The sequence below is a fragment of the Euprymna scolopes genome, chromosome 27 (genome assembly GCF_053919585.1).
Source record: "Euprymna scolopes isolate OS-2025 chromosome 27, ASM5391958v1, whole genome shotgun sequence".
Taxonomy (NCBI): Eukaryota; Metazoa; Mollusca; class Cephalopoda; order Sepiida; family Sepiolidae; genus Euprymna; species Euprymna scolopes.
Genome location: NC_136508.1, coordinates 83,776,883 through 83,796,145, shown reverse-complemented (window position 1 = coordinate 83,796,145; position 19,263 = coordinate 83,776,883). Strand labels below are relative to the sequence as shown.

The 19,263-nt window shown below is 34.8% G+C and overlaps 1 protein-coding gene across 1 annotated transcript in view; it reads left to right on the top strand.

The window, feature by feature from the left end:
- Positions 1-19,263, top strand: part of LOC145248628 (uncharacterized) — a 157,883-nt gene that overhangs the window by 97,168 nt on the left and 41,452 nt on the right. Inside the window, exons 10-14 of the mRNA XM_080110305.1 lie at positions 3,441-3,539; positions 8,623-8,714; positions 11,942-12,115; positions 13,790-13,861; positions 16,969-17,071. Coding sequence (XP_079966431.1) covers positions 3,441-3,539; positions 8,623-8,714; positions 11,942-12,115; positions 13,790-13,861; positions 16,969-17,071 — 540 coding nt within the window. The remainder of the gene's footprint in view (positions 1-3,440; positions 3,540-8,622; positions 8,715-11,941; positions 12,116-13,789; positions 13,862-16,968; positions 17,072-19,263) is intronic.

The window sequence follows — 19,263 nt, the reverse complement described above, 5'->3', positions numbered from 1 at the left end:
GATGATGTAAACTCTTACCTTTTAGTAAACTCCCCGGATATCTTAGCATTATGTGAAATAAACTTACACTCTTCAATCCCCTCCAACTACTTTAACATTACAGGATACCTCCCTCTTTACCGTAAGGACTTGGAGAGATGTATGCACGCACTTAGAGTCTATATTCGTAGCACCCTCCCTTAAACTAGAGAGAAAAATCTTGACTCTGATGACCAGGCTTTATGTGCTTTCGACTAACATTTCATCACTGCGTTTGTTACTTATATTTTCTCTGTTGTTTTTGCATCAAGCCAGGATTGTACCCTAATCGATCATGTCTCTGATAGTATAGATGCAGCACTCTCCTTGGATAGTAATGCCCAAATACATGCGTTTGGTGACTTTAATTTCCACCATAAAAATTGGCTTGGTTTCTCAGGTTACACAGATGCAGCTAGACGCTCCACTAATAGTTTTTCTATAGCGCATTCCCTCACATAGACAGTAATGTTTCCAACTGGCCTACCAGATCGTGAACCTCAGCAGGTTTCACTTATAGACCTATTCCTCACCACAGTACCTGAGGATTGTGTGACTAATGCTCACAGTCTACTTGGAAACGCAGACCACCTAGTGGTATCAGTTGACATCACATTTAAATCCCAACCTCAAGGTGAGAAATCATTGCTCAAAACCAAAAGGTACTACAACAGGGCTTACTGAGAAACCATTAGAGAACACATCTGAGATGCCCCATGGACCGATATCTTCTCTCTTCCTGCTGAACAGAGTGCCACTAAGACAACTGATTGGTGCAAAGCGGGAATTGAAGCACATGCTCCCACACGGAAGTATTATAGCAAGCCCCACTCACCCCTACAGTTCACTACAGATTGTGCAGCTGCTATTGCACAAAGACAGCATGCATTCCGCCAGTTTGTACGTCATAAGTCAAATACAAATAGGCAAAATTCGTAGATGCTAGAAATCATTGTGAGAGAGAAATAGTGACAGTCAAAAGAAAGCATGCTGAAATAATCAGGAAACGCATAGAATCGCCAAAGATAGAGACTCGTCATTTCAGAAAAATCTATACTAGTGTAGTGAATAAAGGGTAACCAGTAATTTCTCCACTGAGCAACAGCCAGAAGGTTGCACGCACGGTAACTGAAAAGGCGGAACTGCTGTTCCTGGCGATTGCCTCTAACTCCACCTTGAGCCAACAAACAACTCCCTCCCAAATTTCCCTATGAGGATTAAAGCCACATTAGATGATGTAAAACTCACCCCTTCTCATGTCTGCGATACATGATACATCCAAGTCCTTAGACAAAGTCTGTCACAAAGGACTGCTAATGAAAATTAAATCGTACATTATAACTGGACGTATACTAAATATAATTAGATCCATTAGACAATAAAAGCACACAGGTTGTTGATGGACATACATCCAAGCAGATTAACATTAATGCAGGAGTGTCTCAGGGGTCGATTCTTGGACCATTATTATTCCTGATATTCAAAAACGACCTCCCTGATAATATTGTGTCCGAGATGGGTATATTTGCTGATGATACGATGCTCTATAACATGCATTAGGGAAGAAAAGATGTAAATAAATCTAAAACAATGGAAAAATCATTAGAAAATGACCTCCAGACCATAGGTGAATCGGGACGCAAATAGATGGTAATATTTAATTACTAGTAAAACTAAGCTCCTCTCGTTTAACAATTACAAGACACCTCTCAAACCGCTTATATCGATGAAAAAAAAACACCCTACCTGAGAATTCTACCTTTAAACTCCTTTTTTGGAACTATTTTAGCTTATTTTACTTTGTGGGCAATATGAACTGGAACAAATACATAGAGGACATTGCAAAGACTGCTGCAAAGATGGTGGGTTCCCTCTATCGAGCTAAAAGACTACTCACACCTGAGGGTATCCCGTACCTCTACAAGGCCACCATTCGCTCATGCATGGACTGTTGTTGCCACATCTGGGCTGGTGCATCTACCGCTAGTCTCTCCCTCTTGAATAGCCTCCCCATTTTGGATAAGTTCCAAAAAAGAGTTGTCAATCTAATCGGTCCCACTTTATCAACTAAGCTCCACTTCTTGTCCCATCGTCACAATGTTGCATCTCTGTGAATGTTTTAATGGAATGTGTTCTGATGAACTCGTTGCACTTGTACTCCGTACATATCTCCGACAAATCCGTTTAGCTATAAGATCTCACCCTTTCACTGTTGAGGTCCCTAGATGCCAGAAAGCTTTCTATTCTAATAGTTTCTTCCCTTAAAATCTGGACTTTGGAATTCCCTTCCTGCTACTTGTTTTCCTCGTCGTACTGATATGCAGAAGTTTAAATGTAACATAAACCGACATCTTGCTAATCTTTCCTAGACATGGTCTCGAAAAGTAGACTTTTTCGTCCAAGTGGTGATATGCCTTGTATGAGTTAACGTTAAATAAATAAATAGAGCTGGTAGAGTGTATATGTGAGTATATTTATCATACAAGTGAATGTTAGACATAAAAAATGATATACATGAAAAGTAATTATAAAATGCTGAATAGGTGTGGGAGGTTGGTATATGAATCTGCAGAATAGATTTCCACATAGTGGTCAAGGAGTCGGGAGTCGGGAGTCGGAGTCGGAGTCGAAGTCTAAGATATCAAAGGAGTCGGAGTCGGCATTTTAGGAATTCAAGGAGTCGGAGTCGGAGTCGGATGGTGAAATCCGACTCCGCAACCCTGATTAAAATCAGTCATTATTTTCCGGATAACCTGATAAATAAATTTAACTGATTTTAACTTTAAATTATCTGTGTTATGCGTCTATTATTTCTAATAACAGATGCGTGTGTGTCCGAGTAAAACTAAAAATCTACAAAATACATAATCAAGAAATAATAGTTGTTTTGTTTCAATATTACTCACAACAGGTTTTGGTAACACATTTTCATCGTAAAGTTTCCATAAAAGAAGAATAACAAGAAGATATGGTTCTGATAATTGTTTTCAGAATGCATAAATAAATAATATTCTTTTCTTGTATATAGTTAAGTGGAATCTCAAATATTAAATTTTATGCATAAAATCAGTCATTATTTTCTGAACAATCTGATAAATAACTTGAAATGATGCTAACGTATTACAATTGCAGCTTTACTTAAACCGTTTTGAAAGAAAATTATTGAAATCATACAACACCTTCCGGTAAGATATGTTTTCCCTCCGTGTACATCAGTTTCTGTCACAACGAGCATATGAACAAGGGAGCGAAAGGAAAAGGTACTTTCAATGCCAAAACATTTCAAATATTGAATGGTATTCTAAGTTTGCTACTAATTTCAAACTTATTAGCGTAAAATTTTTTGTTATATTTCGTTTGCGAATTTGCAAACAAATAAACTCACCTATTGATTTGTCATAAATTTCCATTGTTATCTTCAGGAAAAAAACTCTGTCCAAAAGAAGCCTCCTATAACCTGCAATGGCCAGAAACTGTCGAAGGATCCAGTGCAAACGTGACATGTAGCGGAGATTTTTCTGGTAAATATTTAGTCAAAAAATCCGTGATTTATACAACAGTGGTTTGTATCTGATTATATAACGAAAAACAGAAGACCCGGGAAAATATTTTTTTATCGGTCCTAGTACAGATATTCTTCTAGTATATATATATATATATATATATATATATATATATATATATATATATATATATATATATATATATAAAATGGGTTAATAAATTCCAACGAAAGAAAGATGTATATTTAAATAAGGAGTAGTCACCAACAATGTGTATTTTTTTAACATTATTTTATTATTCCGTGTCTTGGTTTTTCATTGAGAATTATGTTTGGATCATTGTAATAATGTTTTTAAGTCATTGAAATCGTTTACGTACGTTTCAGACGGTCTGATGCGTCCTCGTCAGAAATTATTTTCAAATGTGTAAAAATGGCGATTTTCGTTAGTTTGAAGTTTTTCCAAGGGGTGGAGGCTTGTAAGTGTTTATTATACATTGGTATGCTGAATTTTTATTGTTTTTTTTATGGCTTTTTTATAGCTTTTTTATTTGGTTTGTCCAGGGAGATTTTGACCTCGCTGTAGTCAGTCGCTATCTCTTTCTGCTAAAGTATTTTTCTTTTCCTTTAGGGTGGGGTAGGGTGTGTGTGTGTGTGTGTGTGTGTGTGTGTGTGTGTGTGTGTGTGTGTGTGTGTGTGTTTATGTGTGTGTGCGCGTGTGTGTGCGCGCGTGTGTGTGCGCGTGTGTGTGTTTGCTTTTATTGGTTTGGGAATGTGTATATTGTTTTATAGTATTTTGGGGTTATTTGCTTTCTTAGGAAGGCGGCTGTGGTCCGAGGTCGTTACTAATGTGTATGTGTGGGGAGGGGGGACTGGCTCTTCTGAAGTAAGGGTAGGGGTGCTTTCATTCTATTTTGATATTTATTTTTTGGATTCTTGGATTTTAGTATTGTGATTTTTCGTTTTAGTCTTATATTATGTTTGTTTAGAAAGAGGGGTGTATTTAAAATAGGGGATTTTTTAATGTTTCTATTTATTTGTCTCCCCATGTGGGTATGGCCAGACCCAGGATCGGTTCCTAGTGTGGGGAAGATTTTGTTCCCCAGAGGGGGCGCATTGGGGAGTGTAGGTATGGGAGAGGGATGATAGAAGGGAAGATAGTCGTTTCAGTCATGAGGGGGTTCTCCTCCCCTGACTGAGGAGGGAGCGAGGTGTTGGAACAGATATTATACTACGGTTCTAGGTGTCTCCTAGTGTTGTTGGTTTCGAGGTTAAGTAGGGTTGGTATTGTTCAGTGTGTTGTATTAGAGATAGGGGTGTTATGTCTGTGTGTGGTTGTATGCGCGCACGTGTGTGTGTTTTAATGAATATAATATCAAAATAGAATGAAAGCACCCCTATAAATATCAAAATAGAATGAAAGCACCCCTACCCTTACTTCAGAAGAGCCAGTCCCCCCTCCTCACACATACACATTAGTAACGACCTCGGACCAGAGCCGCCTTCCTAAGAAAGCAAATAACCCCAAAATACTATAAAACAATATACACATTCCCAAACCAATAAAAGCAAACACACACATGCACACACACGCGCGCACACACACACACGCACACACACACGCACACACACACACACACACACCCTACCCCACCCTAAAGGAAAAGAAAAACACATTAGCAGAAAGAGATAGCGACTGACTACAGCAAGGTAAAAATCTCCCTGGACAAACCAAATAAAAAAGCAATAAAAAAAAAATAAAAATAAAAAAAAGCAATAAAAATTCAGCATACCAATGTATAATAAACACTTACAAGCCTCCACCCCTTGGAAAAACTTCAAACTAACTACTGGCATTGCAAGAAAGGTGGGCTCTCTCTACCGTGCTAGACAACTACTTACACCCGAAAGTATCCTGTACCTCTATAAGGCCACCATTCGCCCATGTATGGAGTATTGCTGTCATATTTGGGCTGGTGCATCTGCTACTAGTCTCTCGCTCCTTGACAAGGTTTAAAAGAGAGTCGCAAACCTGATAGGTCCTGAGCCGGCATCTAAGCTTCAGCCTCTGTCCCATCGACAAAATGTTGCATCCCTCTGCCTTTTCTACAAGTATTTTAGTGGTGAATGCGCTGACGAACTGCAATCACTTGTGCCCCTATGATGTAAGCACCCTCGAAAAACCCGACAGGTTGCTAAATCCCACCCCCACACTGTACAGATCCCTAGGTGTAAAAGATCTTTCTACTCCAATAGTTTTTTCCCCAGAACCGCTAGACTCTGGAATTCCATTCCAGGTCCCTGCTTCCCCAACAGTACTGACGTGCAGAAGTTCAAGTGTAACGTGAACCAACATCTTGCTGCCCAAATCACTACATAGTACCCCAGTAGTTGTTGCCCCTGATAGTAGCCCCCTACATCAAAGTGGCAATTTGCCTTGTTTGGGGTGAAAATGTAATTAAAAAAAAATCATTTCTCTCTGATAGGCTCATAAGAGTAGTGGTTGATGGGCAGAAATCAGAAGCCCACAGAATTAATGCTGGTGTCCCTCAAGGGTCCATACTGGGCCCAACTCTCTTCCTGATCTACATCAATGATCTCCGAAAACACATACTTAAATCATTCGTTGACATCTATACTGATGGCACGACTATCTATGACAACACATCAAAGGCCATAAATGACAAAGTTCTCTTTGAATCTCTCTCCTCTGATCTTGGGCGCGTGGTTCAATGGGGGAAGAAGTCGCTGGTTACTTTTAATGCATCTAAAACTAAGCTTCTATCTTTACATCATCAATGCTCTCATCCCCATCTGACACCAATTAAAATGGATGTCTCTCGTCTTGGAAAGGCTCCATGTTTTGACAAGCTTCTGGAATTTGTTGGTAGGATCCTTCTACCGCTCCAGTAGATATCTCTTTGCTGATGCAATTCTCTATCTATATAAAAGCCAAGTACGTCCAAGGATGGAGTACTGCTGTCATATCTGGGCATGAGCTGCTAAAAACAGCCTATCCTGCTTTAACAGAGTAGAAAATAGACTTCGTAGCCTAGTAGGGGATGTCTTTTTCTCTTTCCTGTAATCTTTTTCCCACAGAAGAGAAGTTGCGAGCCTGTCGTTGTTTTATTGTCATTTCCATGGGAAGTGCTCGTCTGAGCTCCAATCTCTGGTCCCCCTTCGCCAATCTTTCATGAAAAACACTTGTCTAGCTGGAACTACTGTCAGTAATTTTCCCCATTCTTTATCTGTGCCTAAATCAAAATGTAGATTCCATGAACAAAGCTATTTTCTTAGAAGTGCACGCCTATGGAACTCTCTTCCGTTTGCCTGTTTCCCACCTGACTACAACTTGGATGTCTTCAAGTCCAAAATAAACAAATTCCTGATAAACCGCCTCCTTAAGTAAGACATTCTATCAGATCTCCATTACTAACGATTACTACAATATTGTCCCACGTATTGTTACACGCAATAACCCTTATCCCCGAGTGGCCTCCGGGCCTTAATAAGTGGTGACTTCCATAAAAAAAAATGGTAGCCAATAACTCTCAAGAGCTAAATGTTTTGGGTTCGATTCTAGCTGATGGTACTCTAGTCGTATTTTTATGTTTCGAATTTTAAAATCACTACAATATATTTGGTACCGAAAATATTGTATCTGTCAACAGGCATTATCCAATCATAAAATATGCTTAAATATGATATTTTAATCAATACATATTGCATATTTATTATTATATAGCGGTACATAATAAATATCATATTTAAGCGTTCTTAAAGACCTGGCAACGCTGGGTGGCCTGATATATATATATATATATATATATATATATATATATATATATATATATATATATAATATTTGGGCTGGTGCATCGGCCACTAGTCTCTCGCTCCTAGACAAGGTTCAAAAGAGAGTCGCCAATCTGATAGGTCCTGAACTGTCAGCTAAACTTCAACCCCTGTCCCATCGACGAAATGTTGCATCCTTCTGCCTTTTCTACAAGTACTTTAAAGATTAAAAGATTTTACCTTTGCGGTCTCTAGCAAACTATTCAGTCAATTTTGGATCTAAACATTTGAAATTTTACATAAAAAGTATTCAGACATGCAGCAAGCTTTTTAATCAGTTTGTAGGCGGAAATTTGGCTGCCAATATGTCATAGTTGAAAGAGTTGATTTTTGCAGACTCTACCAAACTCCTCCGCCAATTTTGGGTCTAAACACTTGAAATTTTAGATGTAGGTTACCTGGACATGAATCTAACTTTTAAATATATATATATACATATGCACATAAAGTTATGAACAGTGTATAGGGCCCGAGCAAAGTGCGGGGTGAACTGCTAGTATATATATATATATATATATATATATATATATATATATATATATATATATATATATATATATATATATATATGTATATATATATATATATGATGTCTTATGGGATAAATGGTAGCTTTATGGTGTCATTCACCCTTTGTGACCATATCCAGTGTGAATGCTGACAAAACACATACAAAAATATAACATCTAAAACTACATGTCAACAAATTTTTATCATTATGACGATTCTTGAATAGTATTTTTTATGTCTCCTATCTCTTAAATTTTTCTTTTACTAAACGGCTTAGTATTTATCTTTTACCGTCTCTTTTTTCTTCCTTTTTCCCCTGTTTTCTTTCTCTTTCTTTCCCTCTTTCTCTCTCTCTCTCTCTCTCTCTCTCTCTCTCTCTCTCTCTCTATTACCGTTTTTTCCTCTCTATATTTCCTTTCCCCTTCTCTTCACTGTCTCTCTCTCTCTTTTCTCTAATATCGTTTCTGTTCTTTCACCGTTTTCCCTATCAACGTCATCCACTGTGCACAGCGATTAATGTGACGTAATCCACTAATACAAACAAGTAGGCAGGAAAAAACGGAAGACATACGCACCATTTTTTGTGAATTGGACTAAGAAATCGAGTGAACAGAAAAAATGGGAAAATGAATAAAAATCAATCTGTTTTATTTGTTGACTTTTATAAATGAATGTATTGTCGGTATATATGCTTTTTTTTTTATTTGAAAATATTCTTCTCTTTCTTTCTCCGAAAGGAACTGCAAGTAGATTGTGCTTAACAAACGGAATCTGGGAATTACCAAATATCGAATGTGTCAAGAAATCAATTGTAGATGCAGCAATATCAGTGAGTCAAATATTTTATCAGTGTTTTATGACAAGTCAAAACTTGAGGGGATTAATTCTAAATGAAAATACTTATTGCGACTCTGTGTACAACTGTGACCTATGTAAGTATAGTTTCAGACCCTTGCACTGAAAAATGACGTCATGTCTGAAGTTCTAGCAAGATTTGCTGAACAGTCAGACTGTGAATAATAAAAGATTTTTTACCATTTTTTCTTTTACAATTTTCTAACAACTACTACAAACATAATTACATTTATGGCAGTTTTTCTAATTTTCTAAATTTTTTACAAGTCGATCTTTCCTCGAATTTTACAAATGCATTTCATTTTTTTTAATTATTTCTGTCAATATAAAAATATTATTTTTGTGTTTAAAAAAATAGACGTAAAACTTTTCTCACATAAAATACCGTTTTCATTTAACGGACAAACCATAATATTCCGTAAATATATGTATATATGTAATAGTTTCAATATACATACTTATAGCAAATGAGCTACACAAACATTTGTTTGTTTCTACTAAAAGAATTCCTTCGATGGAATGAAACACTTGCGATAAGTGTATACTACTACAAAGTATTGAGCTGGCGGTTTAAAACATGGAATGAGATCTCAAGCAAAATGGAAGAACTGAGATATAAGTTCCGTTTTCTATTCAATAAAGCTTATTTACACAAAATAAAAATAAAACGAAATTCCTAATTCAGTCACGTAAATTATTTAGTGAAATGAGTTTCGACATTGCCCCTAAACTTTTCATTCAATAGAAGCATGCTTTTAGAAGAAATAACAGTGATTATGCAGAAAAGGTACCGTGTTATTTTCTAAAGTATTTCTAAGTTAAATTAAAATGTTTCGATATCTTTTGTTTAATAAATTGTTAGGTGAAAGTAAAGAATAGTTACAAAACACACCCACCTCCAGATATTAAGAATAAGTGCAGGTACAATGAGTGCCGAAATAATAAAAACAAAACATAGCAAGTTAATGAAAACTGTTGATAAAACATAGTCTTCGTCTTTATGAAGTTGAGCTATAGTTGTTTTTTAAATATATAGCGAGCACCTATTTGTTTATGAATACTTTGTATTCTAGGCGCAGCTTTCATTTGCATATATTTTTCACGTGTACGTTCATGAGATTTTTTTTCACTAAAACATTGTTGGTCCTGAAGAGTTAAAAATTTATACAGTTAAAAGAAAAAATAATTCACCATAAAGACTCATTTAAATATTTATTAGAAAAATAAATAAATATTTATTTATTTTTAAAAGTAAACAAATATTTATTTTAAAGAAAAGAAAAAAAAGCATTGTTGTTTTAGCTTTCTTAAAATTCAAATTTTAATCAATAAATAAGCATTTTAAAAATATAAATATATCTTACTTTACTCTATTTCCTCGTATGAAGTTCTCTTTTAATTACATCTGTTCAAATGGAAAATAACTATTTGTTATTAGGGAAGCAAAATGGTAAATTTTAAGCGTTTTTGTAACTCTCCTTTGTAATGATGTTTAAGACTTCCAAAATTCGTACCGTGGGGTAGTGGTTAGAGTACTTAGTAAAATCAATTGTAAACGTGATACATTCCTGAAGGTTGAAGTTTAAATTCTAATGTGGGCGACCGAAAAAAAAACGATTGCGAATTAATATGAACTATCCAGTCATGGCTAACGGAAAAATAGTATGGTACCCCCGTAAAGTAAATAAAATGGTTCCGTTCAAAATTCTGTCCAAATTACCGAGTTCGACAGAAACATTCCCGAGTTCGACAATATTCAGAAGCGATTTAACTCCCCGGAAACAGCTTGTGTGAGTTAAGCCCCTACATAAAAATCATGACTAAGAACTGTGTGTATGAGGTCCCATATAATTGTGGAAAACTATACAAAGGTGAGACGTGCCGTCCACTAACTAAAAGTACGGTTAAAAGTCGTAACATGTGGAGATACACATGAAGAAGGTCGGAGGTTACATCGACCGAAACGCTGTGAAAATGACACACAACATAAGAACAGTAGTTCGGAGATTCAAAATAATACGAATAACCAATCCTCATCTCATAACTTCAGAAACGTTAAACTAGAGTAAGAAAAATACTGAAGAAGGTTACATTGACCGAAACATTTTGAAAATGACACTCAAGATGAGAACAGTAGATCGAATATTCGAAGTAATATGAATAACCAATCCTCATCTCAAAAATTGAGAAACGTAAAACTAGATCCTATGAATAGTTTCTCTTGTGTAGTATACTCGTTTTGCTATATATAAGAACTGTTTTGTAATGAAATTTAAAGTTTTAAATAAAACGATTCAATTCTTAAAAAATACATGAAAATATAACAATTTGTATTTTAAAAAATGTGAACATGGTTTTCAACGCAAAACTGACATAAAACAAAATATTATACATGATGTAAGAAAAAAATGATAATATAACGTTATGAATATGTTCTACATATTTTAAAGTAGGCTCTTTGTGTTGGGGTGGCTTTGTAATAGAACTTAATTATTGTCTAATGTCGTTTGTGGTCTATTTCTTCCTTTGTCTGATCTTTGGTTTATGATCAGATTTATTTATCTGTGATTGGTCTGTTGTAACTTGTTAGGGCAAACATTCACAAGATGCATTTCAAATATCTCATGCGGCTATCAAAAGACGTTTTACCGATCATAGTGCTAAGATTTTATTTTATAAGTCCCTCGCCTTATAGATTTTAGTGGTGTCATTGTTCAAGTGTGCTTTTGCTGTTGCAAACATCAGGCTCTGCTTAATTTATCTGTGATCCTTTTATGAAAATAATATATCTTAATCCCATTAGATAGACATGAGTGCCCTATCACACATATTTTATCTACTAAATGTTTGCAATAAAGAATGTTGATCAGTATTTGTTTCAATGGCCTGTAACAGAGAAAGCAAGCATTTCCAGATTTATGCTTTTACGGGTTTTTAATTATTTTCACATATAGAACATAATACCGACGTTATTTTATCAGTTTTACAAACACCATGGATGTTATACCTTGTAGACAGTGTAAAGCGGTGCAATTAAAGAAAATCTTACGAGGCAAATATCACCGTCATAAATTAACAAATATGCATGGAAATGATCCAACCTCAGATCTGCTAAAACGTCCTAGGAGCTACAAAATTATCAAAACTCCTGATGAGAAAAGTTCGAATCTTTTAATCTTTTTCTTTTCCTCTTTTATCAAGCTTCATCAAGTTGAAACAGGAATCGGGGGAGATTTCCAAGGTTCCGTAGAAAGCCTCGCGAACGCGACCAAAGAATCCCTGAATGCAGAAGATATTGATGAAACCATTAAAGCCCTGGATATTGCTACCAGAATCACCGACAAATCAGAAGAAATCAACAAAAAAGATATTAAAGTAAGACTCGATTTTATATTAATTAGTTTTCATGCGAAATAACTACGTCATATTGGTGACACTGTGGCTCTATAGCTACCTGCACAATGGCAAAACCGTATCAATGTTGCATTAGTGCTGTAAAAAAAAAAAGATTAAAATGTTCCACTAACTCAAAATAATGTAAAGTATTTCTTTCAATGATATTTTATTTTAACTTTTTAATGATCGACACAAATCAACTCATGTAAAAAATAAACAGTTTGCATTTTTCTATCGACATTATCAGATTAACAGAAGCTACTATCATCAGTCCGACTCGTGCTAAAATGTGACAATACGCAAGCGCCAACCTAACATCTATTCACAATAAGCCAGCCGGTATGTTAGATGAGAAAGAAAAAAATTATATGAACGTCTACAAAAGACCGCACTCAAACGGCCAGAGTAAATTTATCAACGTCCACCTACAGCGTATATTACCTTCGCGTCAGTACGGACTACATGTCCCCGCCATCAATTTACACGCTCAGAATCACAATGGAATCTGTGCTTGGATAAATAACACCACTCCTATCTGCACACACGCAATTCCATCATTCAACAAGCAGAGAGAAGAGGGGTTGTCTGCACACAAATACCCGAAAACTCTGCTACTATCACAAACACAACTCGCATGAGCATAAGCATAAACATAAACATAATCAATGCATTTTAAAATAAATATCTATGTTAAATTATCACCTGTTTTCTATGTGTTCGTTGTTTGGGTCATTTGAATATTATTAATATTTTTATACATCGTATTTAAAAAATAAACATGCATAATTTACTTTACATGCCGAAATGGGACACCATTTGTAGCATATGAGTATTATTTAAGAAATCAAATGAAATATATTATTATTTCTGTCTCACTATGAGTTCTCACAACAGCTGTTCTCGGTGATTTCTTGTAGTAATTTGGATCAGAATAAGTCTAAGTAATTATTAATATCCGCTATTTTCGAAAAAACTTAATTTTTTAATGTTAAAATTTTACCGTAGCAAACACAAAAAAGTCGTTTGTTTCTGTTTTTGTTTTATAATAAATTAGCAGGATTACGATTTACAAAAAACACAAAACCAGTCTGAAATGCAACTTGAGTTTGTCGTAAAAATACACAAAAAATTTAGTTTTAATAAATCAGTATTTTGATCTGCTTGTTTTTTTTTTTATAGCACCTAATATTCCATAAATGATCACCGGTCCAGGAATGACCAGACTCAACATCGCTCGACCTCGGTGTATCAAGATTACTTTAAGGCAAAAGCATACTCTGAAGATATTACACAAGTTCTGACTTTGGAGCATGAAGAAGTATTTTAAAAATGGTGATGAAAATATTGGAAAACAAATTACAAAAATGATTTTCAACGATCAAGATCTTAGATTATATCCGATTGAATTTGTTGTTAGTATTGGTTTCATCGATTCCTTTTAGATTAAAGTACTCACTGTGATGACCATGTTAAGGTTGTAAATTGGACTATGGATATGATTCGAACACGTTCTGCGAGTTGTCAGTCCGCACAAGTCTCAACTTCATTTCATCCATCTCCCCTCTTTTTAATTTGTTAGCTTAAATACTACTTTGATCCAAATTTTAAAATTATATACATTAAATGTATATCTGACTTTTTTTTATTTTGCAGAATTTGGTTGGCGTATTCAGTAATCTTCTTGCAAAAGATAGTAAACCTGCGTGGGTGAAATTAGAAAAAAAGGTATGTAACATTCATCCAATATCGTTTAAAATTGTGTCGAGGCCGATCTTGACTTATCTGCATACTTCAAAGAGCTTGAGAATAAAATGCAGCAATATCCGTACATATGTATGGAATATTGTTTAAAATTACGTCCTAGTCGAAGACTGTCGAGGAGGGAATTTATATGACGTGCCGTTTAGGAAGGGTGCTGGAGGCCACCGGACTACCATTACAGATAAGTGGTAACGTAGCTAGCACAATGAAATTCAACCACTATGCCGAGTGTGTAGTGTTAATATCCTACTAATTAGGTATCGTATTTAGTTAGAAATATTAAACTAATTAAACTAATTATAATGTTGATACTGATGACATTGACCTTAAACAGGGGTCATCCATTACTCCATCCATTAATATATATCGATTTGGATATACAGGGTGTTCCAAAAATCTTGGGCACATTTGACATTGGAAGGCGGTTTGTCAAATACTAATCTTAAGAACTATTAAGATATTGGATCTAAAAAGAAATGAAAAATATCAAAAGCCTTACAAAAAACTTAATGCATTTAACTTTAAAATGGTACCGCTTTCATCTTTCTACCATTCAGAGTTATGAAGATATGAGGACTTGAAATGTGCCCAAGACTTTTGGAACACCCTGTATATATATATATATATATATATATATATATATATATATATATATATATATATATATATATATTGTTGGGAGATATGTTGGATGGAAATGTTAAAAATAACTATTGTTTTGATTAAAACTGAGGATTTGGGCGGAATTGTTTAATAAAATGCCAGTTCGGCTGAGCTAAAATGCCAATTACGGCTGAATTAAAAAAAATGACCTTTGGTGATCCCGAAGTATGGACAGGTTAGACGAGCCTAAAAGTCCTTGAAGCCTGATTTAAATGCGAGAAGCGTGGAATTAGTATTTGACAAACCGCCTTCCATTGGAGAATCGCGGGGTAAACTTTTCACATTTTGCACGCACGTTTTTAACTAGTTGACTTCCATGTTTTTCAGTTCAGTTGCGGGTAGTGGTAGAGAGCTAAGCAGACAACTCTGCGCAGAAGCAGAACCAGCTAAGATAGAAAATCGACCATATCTTTTAAAGAAGGGGAGAAAACCCGCACTTTGATAAGAAGCTCTTACGATTCAGAATAGGGACGTAAGCAAACCCAATGACTTGAAAAATCGTAAAACTATGATATGGAATAGAAAATAACAAATCAATGATTCAAAATACCCGTAAAATTCTGATCAAGATTCTTTTTAAGTAAAAAAAAAAAAGAATTTATTCGTTGTGTATGCCATGAAAAAAATTAATTAAACTATGAAAAACTACGATGATTTCGTTAATAAGTAGTGAGAAAAACGATAAAGAACTTTTTCCTCCTCCACTCTCACATCACTAACAATTACTGCTGTGCGAGTTTGATAACCGAGAGAAGGAATGAAAAAGGACACGTGGACAACTTTACTTCGTTTTCTTTTTTGATTTGTTTCATCATTATTTTTTCTTGTACAGATTTATTTACCCCGTTGACAATTATTTACAATTTATATTGATAACATGGACCAAATGGGACTTGTTGTTTTGTCTTCCTTTTTCTGCCCATATTGTTATATTTGATTATTGCTTCCCTGTCTTTCTGTTGGAATATTGCTTTTTGCAGTAATTTTATATATAACAGATATTCTAGGTTGAGAAACGTTATCTTTTTGTGCAATAGAGGCGCCGCACGACGTAACGAAAAGAATTTATCATTTTTTTTATCACAGAAACTAATAATAATTAGAGTTGCTCGGTGAAGCGAACCTTAGGGCGCCATATTCTCAGTGACCTTTGACCCGAATCAAACTAACACAACATGTCGTGTCACAATAGTTACGTTTAGTGTCCGACGCCGAATAATAAAGGACTCTATAACCGATTGGTTCCTAACTTTATATTGTGTAAAATCCTGACCTAAAGGTTACAATTGACCTCTGTGGATTCAGTATCTGACCCCAGAGTTTGAAAGGTTAACATTAATATATTATGTGCATACTTTAAGAACATATTTTCATTTGGTTTGTCATTTTACGACCCAACAATCCATTTTGGGACCCAAAGCAAACACAGAATGATCCCACAACGTGTATTGATTGGGGTGGGGATATGCGACATTGTTATGACGTTTCCGTAACATTACGATTATTTCCCTGTGAACAACAGACTTTTGATCTTCAATGTTGTCGTATATGTCAGTTCTTTTTATTAAGGTGTTCTTAGCATAATTGATACGTTATCAGACTATGCAATCGGCTATGTCGAATTCAAACCTTGGCTGATATGTTGCGGTAATTTACACACTACTAAAGTAAAGACATATATAAACTTGGAACAAAGTGTAGCATCTGTTCTGATAGTACACTTCTCCCTTTTCTGTCATTGGTCCTAAACTGAGCCATTTAAATTTTTATTTTTTTCGTCTTAATCAAGAGTTTTGGATTTTTTATACTTTACTAACAAACTTTGAGTCTAAATTTGACTTCGTGGGAAGGCAAGTAAATAGGGATACAGGTCCAGAATTCCCTTCTAACAGATCATAAATTAGATGCGACGGTCATCTTGTAACAGCCATCTTACAAGATGCAACTGTCATCTTGTAACAGCCATCGTACAAGATGCAACGGTCATCTTGTAAGATGAAAGCATTTTTAGGGAATTTACGTCTTTTAGCATCAATCACTTTCGTCATCATCTTACAGTTGGGGTTGATCAAATACTAGCAACTGTATAAACGTCCGAAATCATCAGGATTAGTTAAGAACAACAATTTCTCTATATACCCATTACAATCAAATACAATAATCGAAAACATCACTCCCCTTGTTCATAAACAGGAAGTTTCTAGGGAAAAATTTCATCCATTTCCAGATGTGAGAAATGAAATGTCACGCCCGGATTAATGTAAGAAAATAGCCATTTGTTTTCAGTTAATGGTATACAGTAATTATGGTGTTGTGTCTGTTTATAATTTGAAAGGGTGTGTGTGTGTGTGTGTCGTAAAATCGGCGCAGTTAGATTAAATGTTATTTTTTGTTTGTTTTTAATTCAGAATAAAATCACAGCAGCAACAATAATGAAACAAATGGGTGATTTTGGACAAGTTGCTTCAAAAAAAATTAACGAAACAACAACGATCTCAACAGAAAATGTCGGTAAGTGTGAATATTTATTATTAGGTTGACTATTCATACGGATATGGTGAAGAATCGGTTTGCTACGCCGTTATCCACAACAGAACACAAGACATATACATGATTACTACGACGTCTAGTCAGTTTTGAATAGACCTTATATATATATATATATATATATATATATATATATATATATATATATATATATATATATATATATATATATATATGCCGTTTGTATCGATTGGTTTCTTAGATGTAAATGTAATGAAATTCGCGTGATGATTAAAGAGGGCTCAATGCAAGTCAGAGCTGGTATATAGTCTGTTTATTATGCAAATATTATTGGTTATATATTGTATACATGTTTCAGTGGTATCCCAATTCAAGGACAACACTTCATCAGACCCAAAAAGCATCGATATTAAATGGTTGTTTTCAGTCTTATTATGCAATTGTGATTTGTTTTCCAGTTACTCGCGAGATTCTGTTCTGATAACATTCGACGTTTTAAAGCACATTGTCTTGAAACCGCAGTCAACAGTTTTAATCCCTGTGCTATTATTTTTATTTCTAATCATATATATAGTATAAATTTATACTGATACAAAGATTTTTAACTACATATGTGCATACATATTTCTGTTGCGACTTTATTTCATGTTCAGCTTCCTCACGAAACAGTAAATATACTGAAAAGACAAATGGATTCTATTCTCACAAATAGCTTTGATTAGAGAAGATCGGGGTGGGGAGAGGAGAAGTAGCACGGAGGAAGGTATATCATCAATATCTAAACAGTATATACTGTCATGTACATTTACACAGAAACACACACACACACACACACACACACACACACACACACACACACACACATATATATATAACTCAATCTTTGTGTGTATGTGTGTGTGTCTGTGTGTTCCTATAAAAGAAAGGTTAGAGAATCTACATAAATGGGTATTCTCATGTAATTGGTATAACATAAACTGACCTATTTATTTCAGAAATAAATAGACAAAATACATAAAGTTACCACTAAACGTCGTGGCAGTTATTTCCGATAATCGTGGCCCCAGAATCAGACGCGTAACTACTGTAACATATCATTGTTAATACACTTTTGTGTATTAACAATATGTTGCAAACCTATGGTACTTTGGTCCAGAGGAGAATTTCTGTAATCAAAATATTATATACTAACAGGACCCGTTAACCGGCATTGCCCGGTGGAAGCCTGTCCCCCACCCTCGCAAAAAAGTAAACATTTTAATACAGTTTTGTGAATTATACTACTGTGGTTGTCTTCAATATTATCGGCATTGCAATGCCACAATACAGGCGACGAGGGTTCTAGAATTATATTGCTACAACACTGGCCGCAACGATTCGAGACTTATATCTCACAACACTGGCATTAAGGATTTATCTGAACATTGCTCAAACCGGTGTCGTACAACACTGGAAAGAAGAAATTTAAACCTATATCCAATAAAACCGGAGACAGGGTACTCGGTTTTATTCTGTCTAAACTTTTTCTTTGGTAAACTTTGACGACAAAGAAATTCGGATTTATTTAAATACGAAATAAATTAGAATTAAGTTGCACACAAACACTGACAAGGAAAAGTTCGAATTTATAACTATAATTGAAATGTTTAATTTAAAAACATACTTTATGTTTTAAATAATTGTTAATAAACTGAAGTTTAACAAAGCGTGCAAATTCTGAAAAAAAAGATTTCATTTCGCGAAAAGAATTGAAGAAAAAAAGCTGTCATTTTAGTTGAAGGACATTGTTTCAAAACAAAGTTTTGAAAAGTCAACCGCAAAGGAAAAATCAAGATTAACCAAGAAAAAGATCTGTCCATTTTCTTTCGTTGATTAGAGTGTAAATAAGTTTTGTATTAACCTATTTTCCCCTGAAAGGTTATGAACTTATTTTACAATAATAAAAATTAGGAACAGCGTAACATTCGATGTGTGCGTGTGTTGAAATATCATATGACGGAATAAAAATAGAGAATTTCAAAAACACACTTGTTTTGTTCAAGTATCTGAAAAATATACAGCTATACTTAGAAAGAACGGCAACCTATTCAATTAAAATTGTGCTGAACGATTGAAATTGCAGAAAAAACAGCTGGCACAAAATAGAAGATTTGAGATATTCATTCAGACCCAAGAGCTACAGAAAAATTAAAATT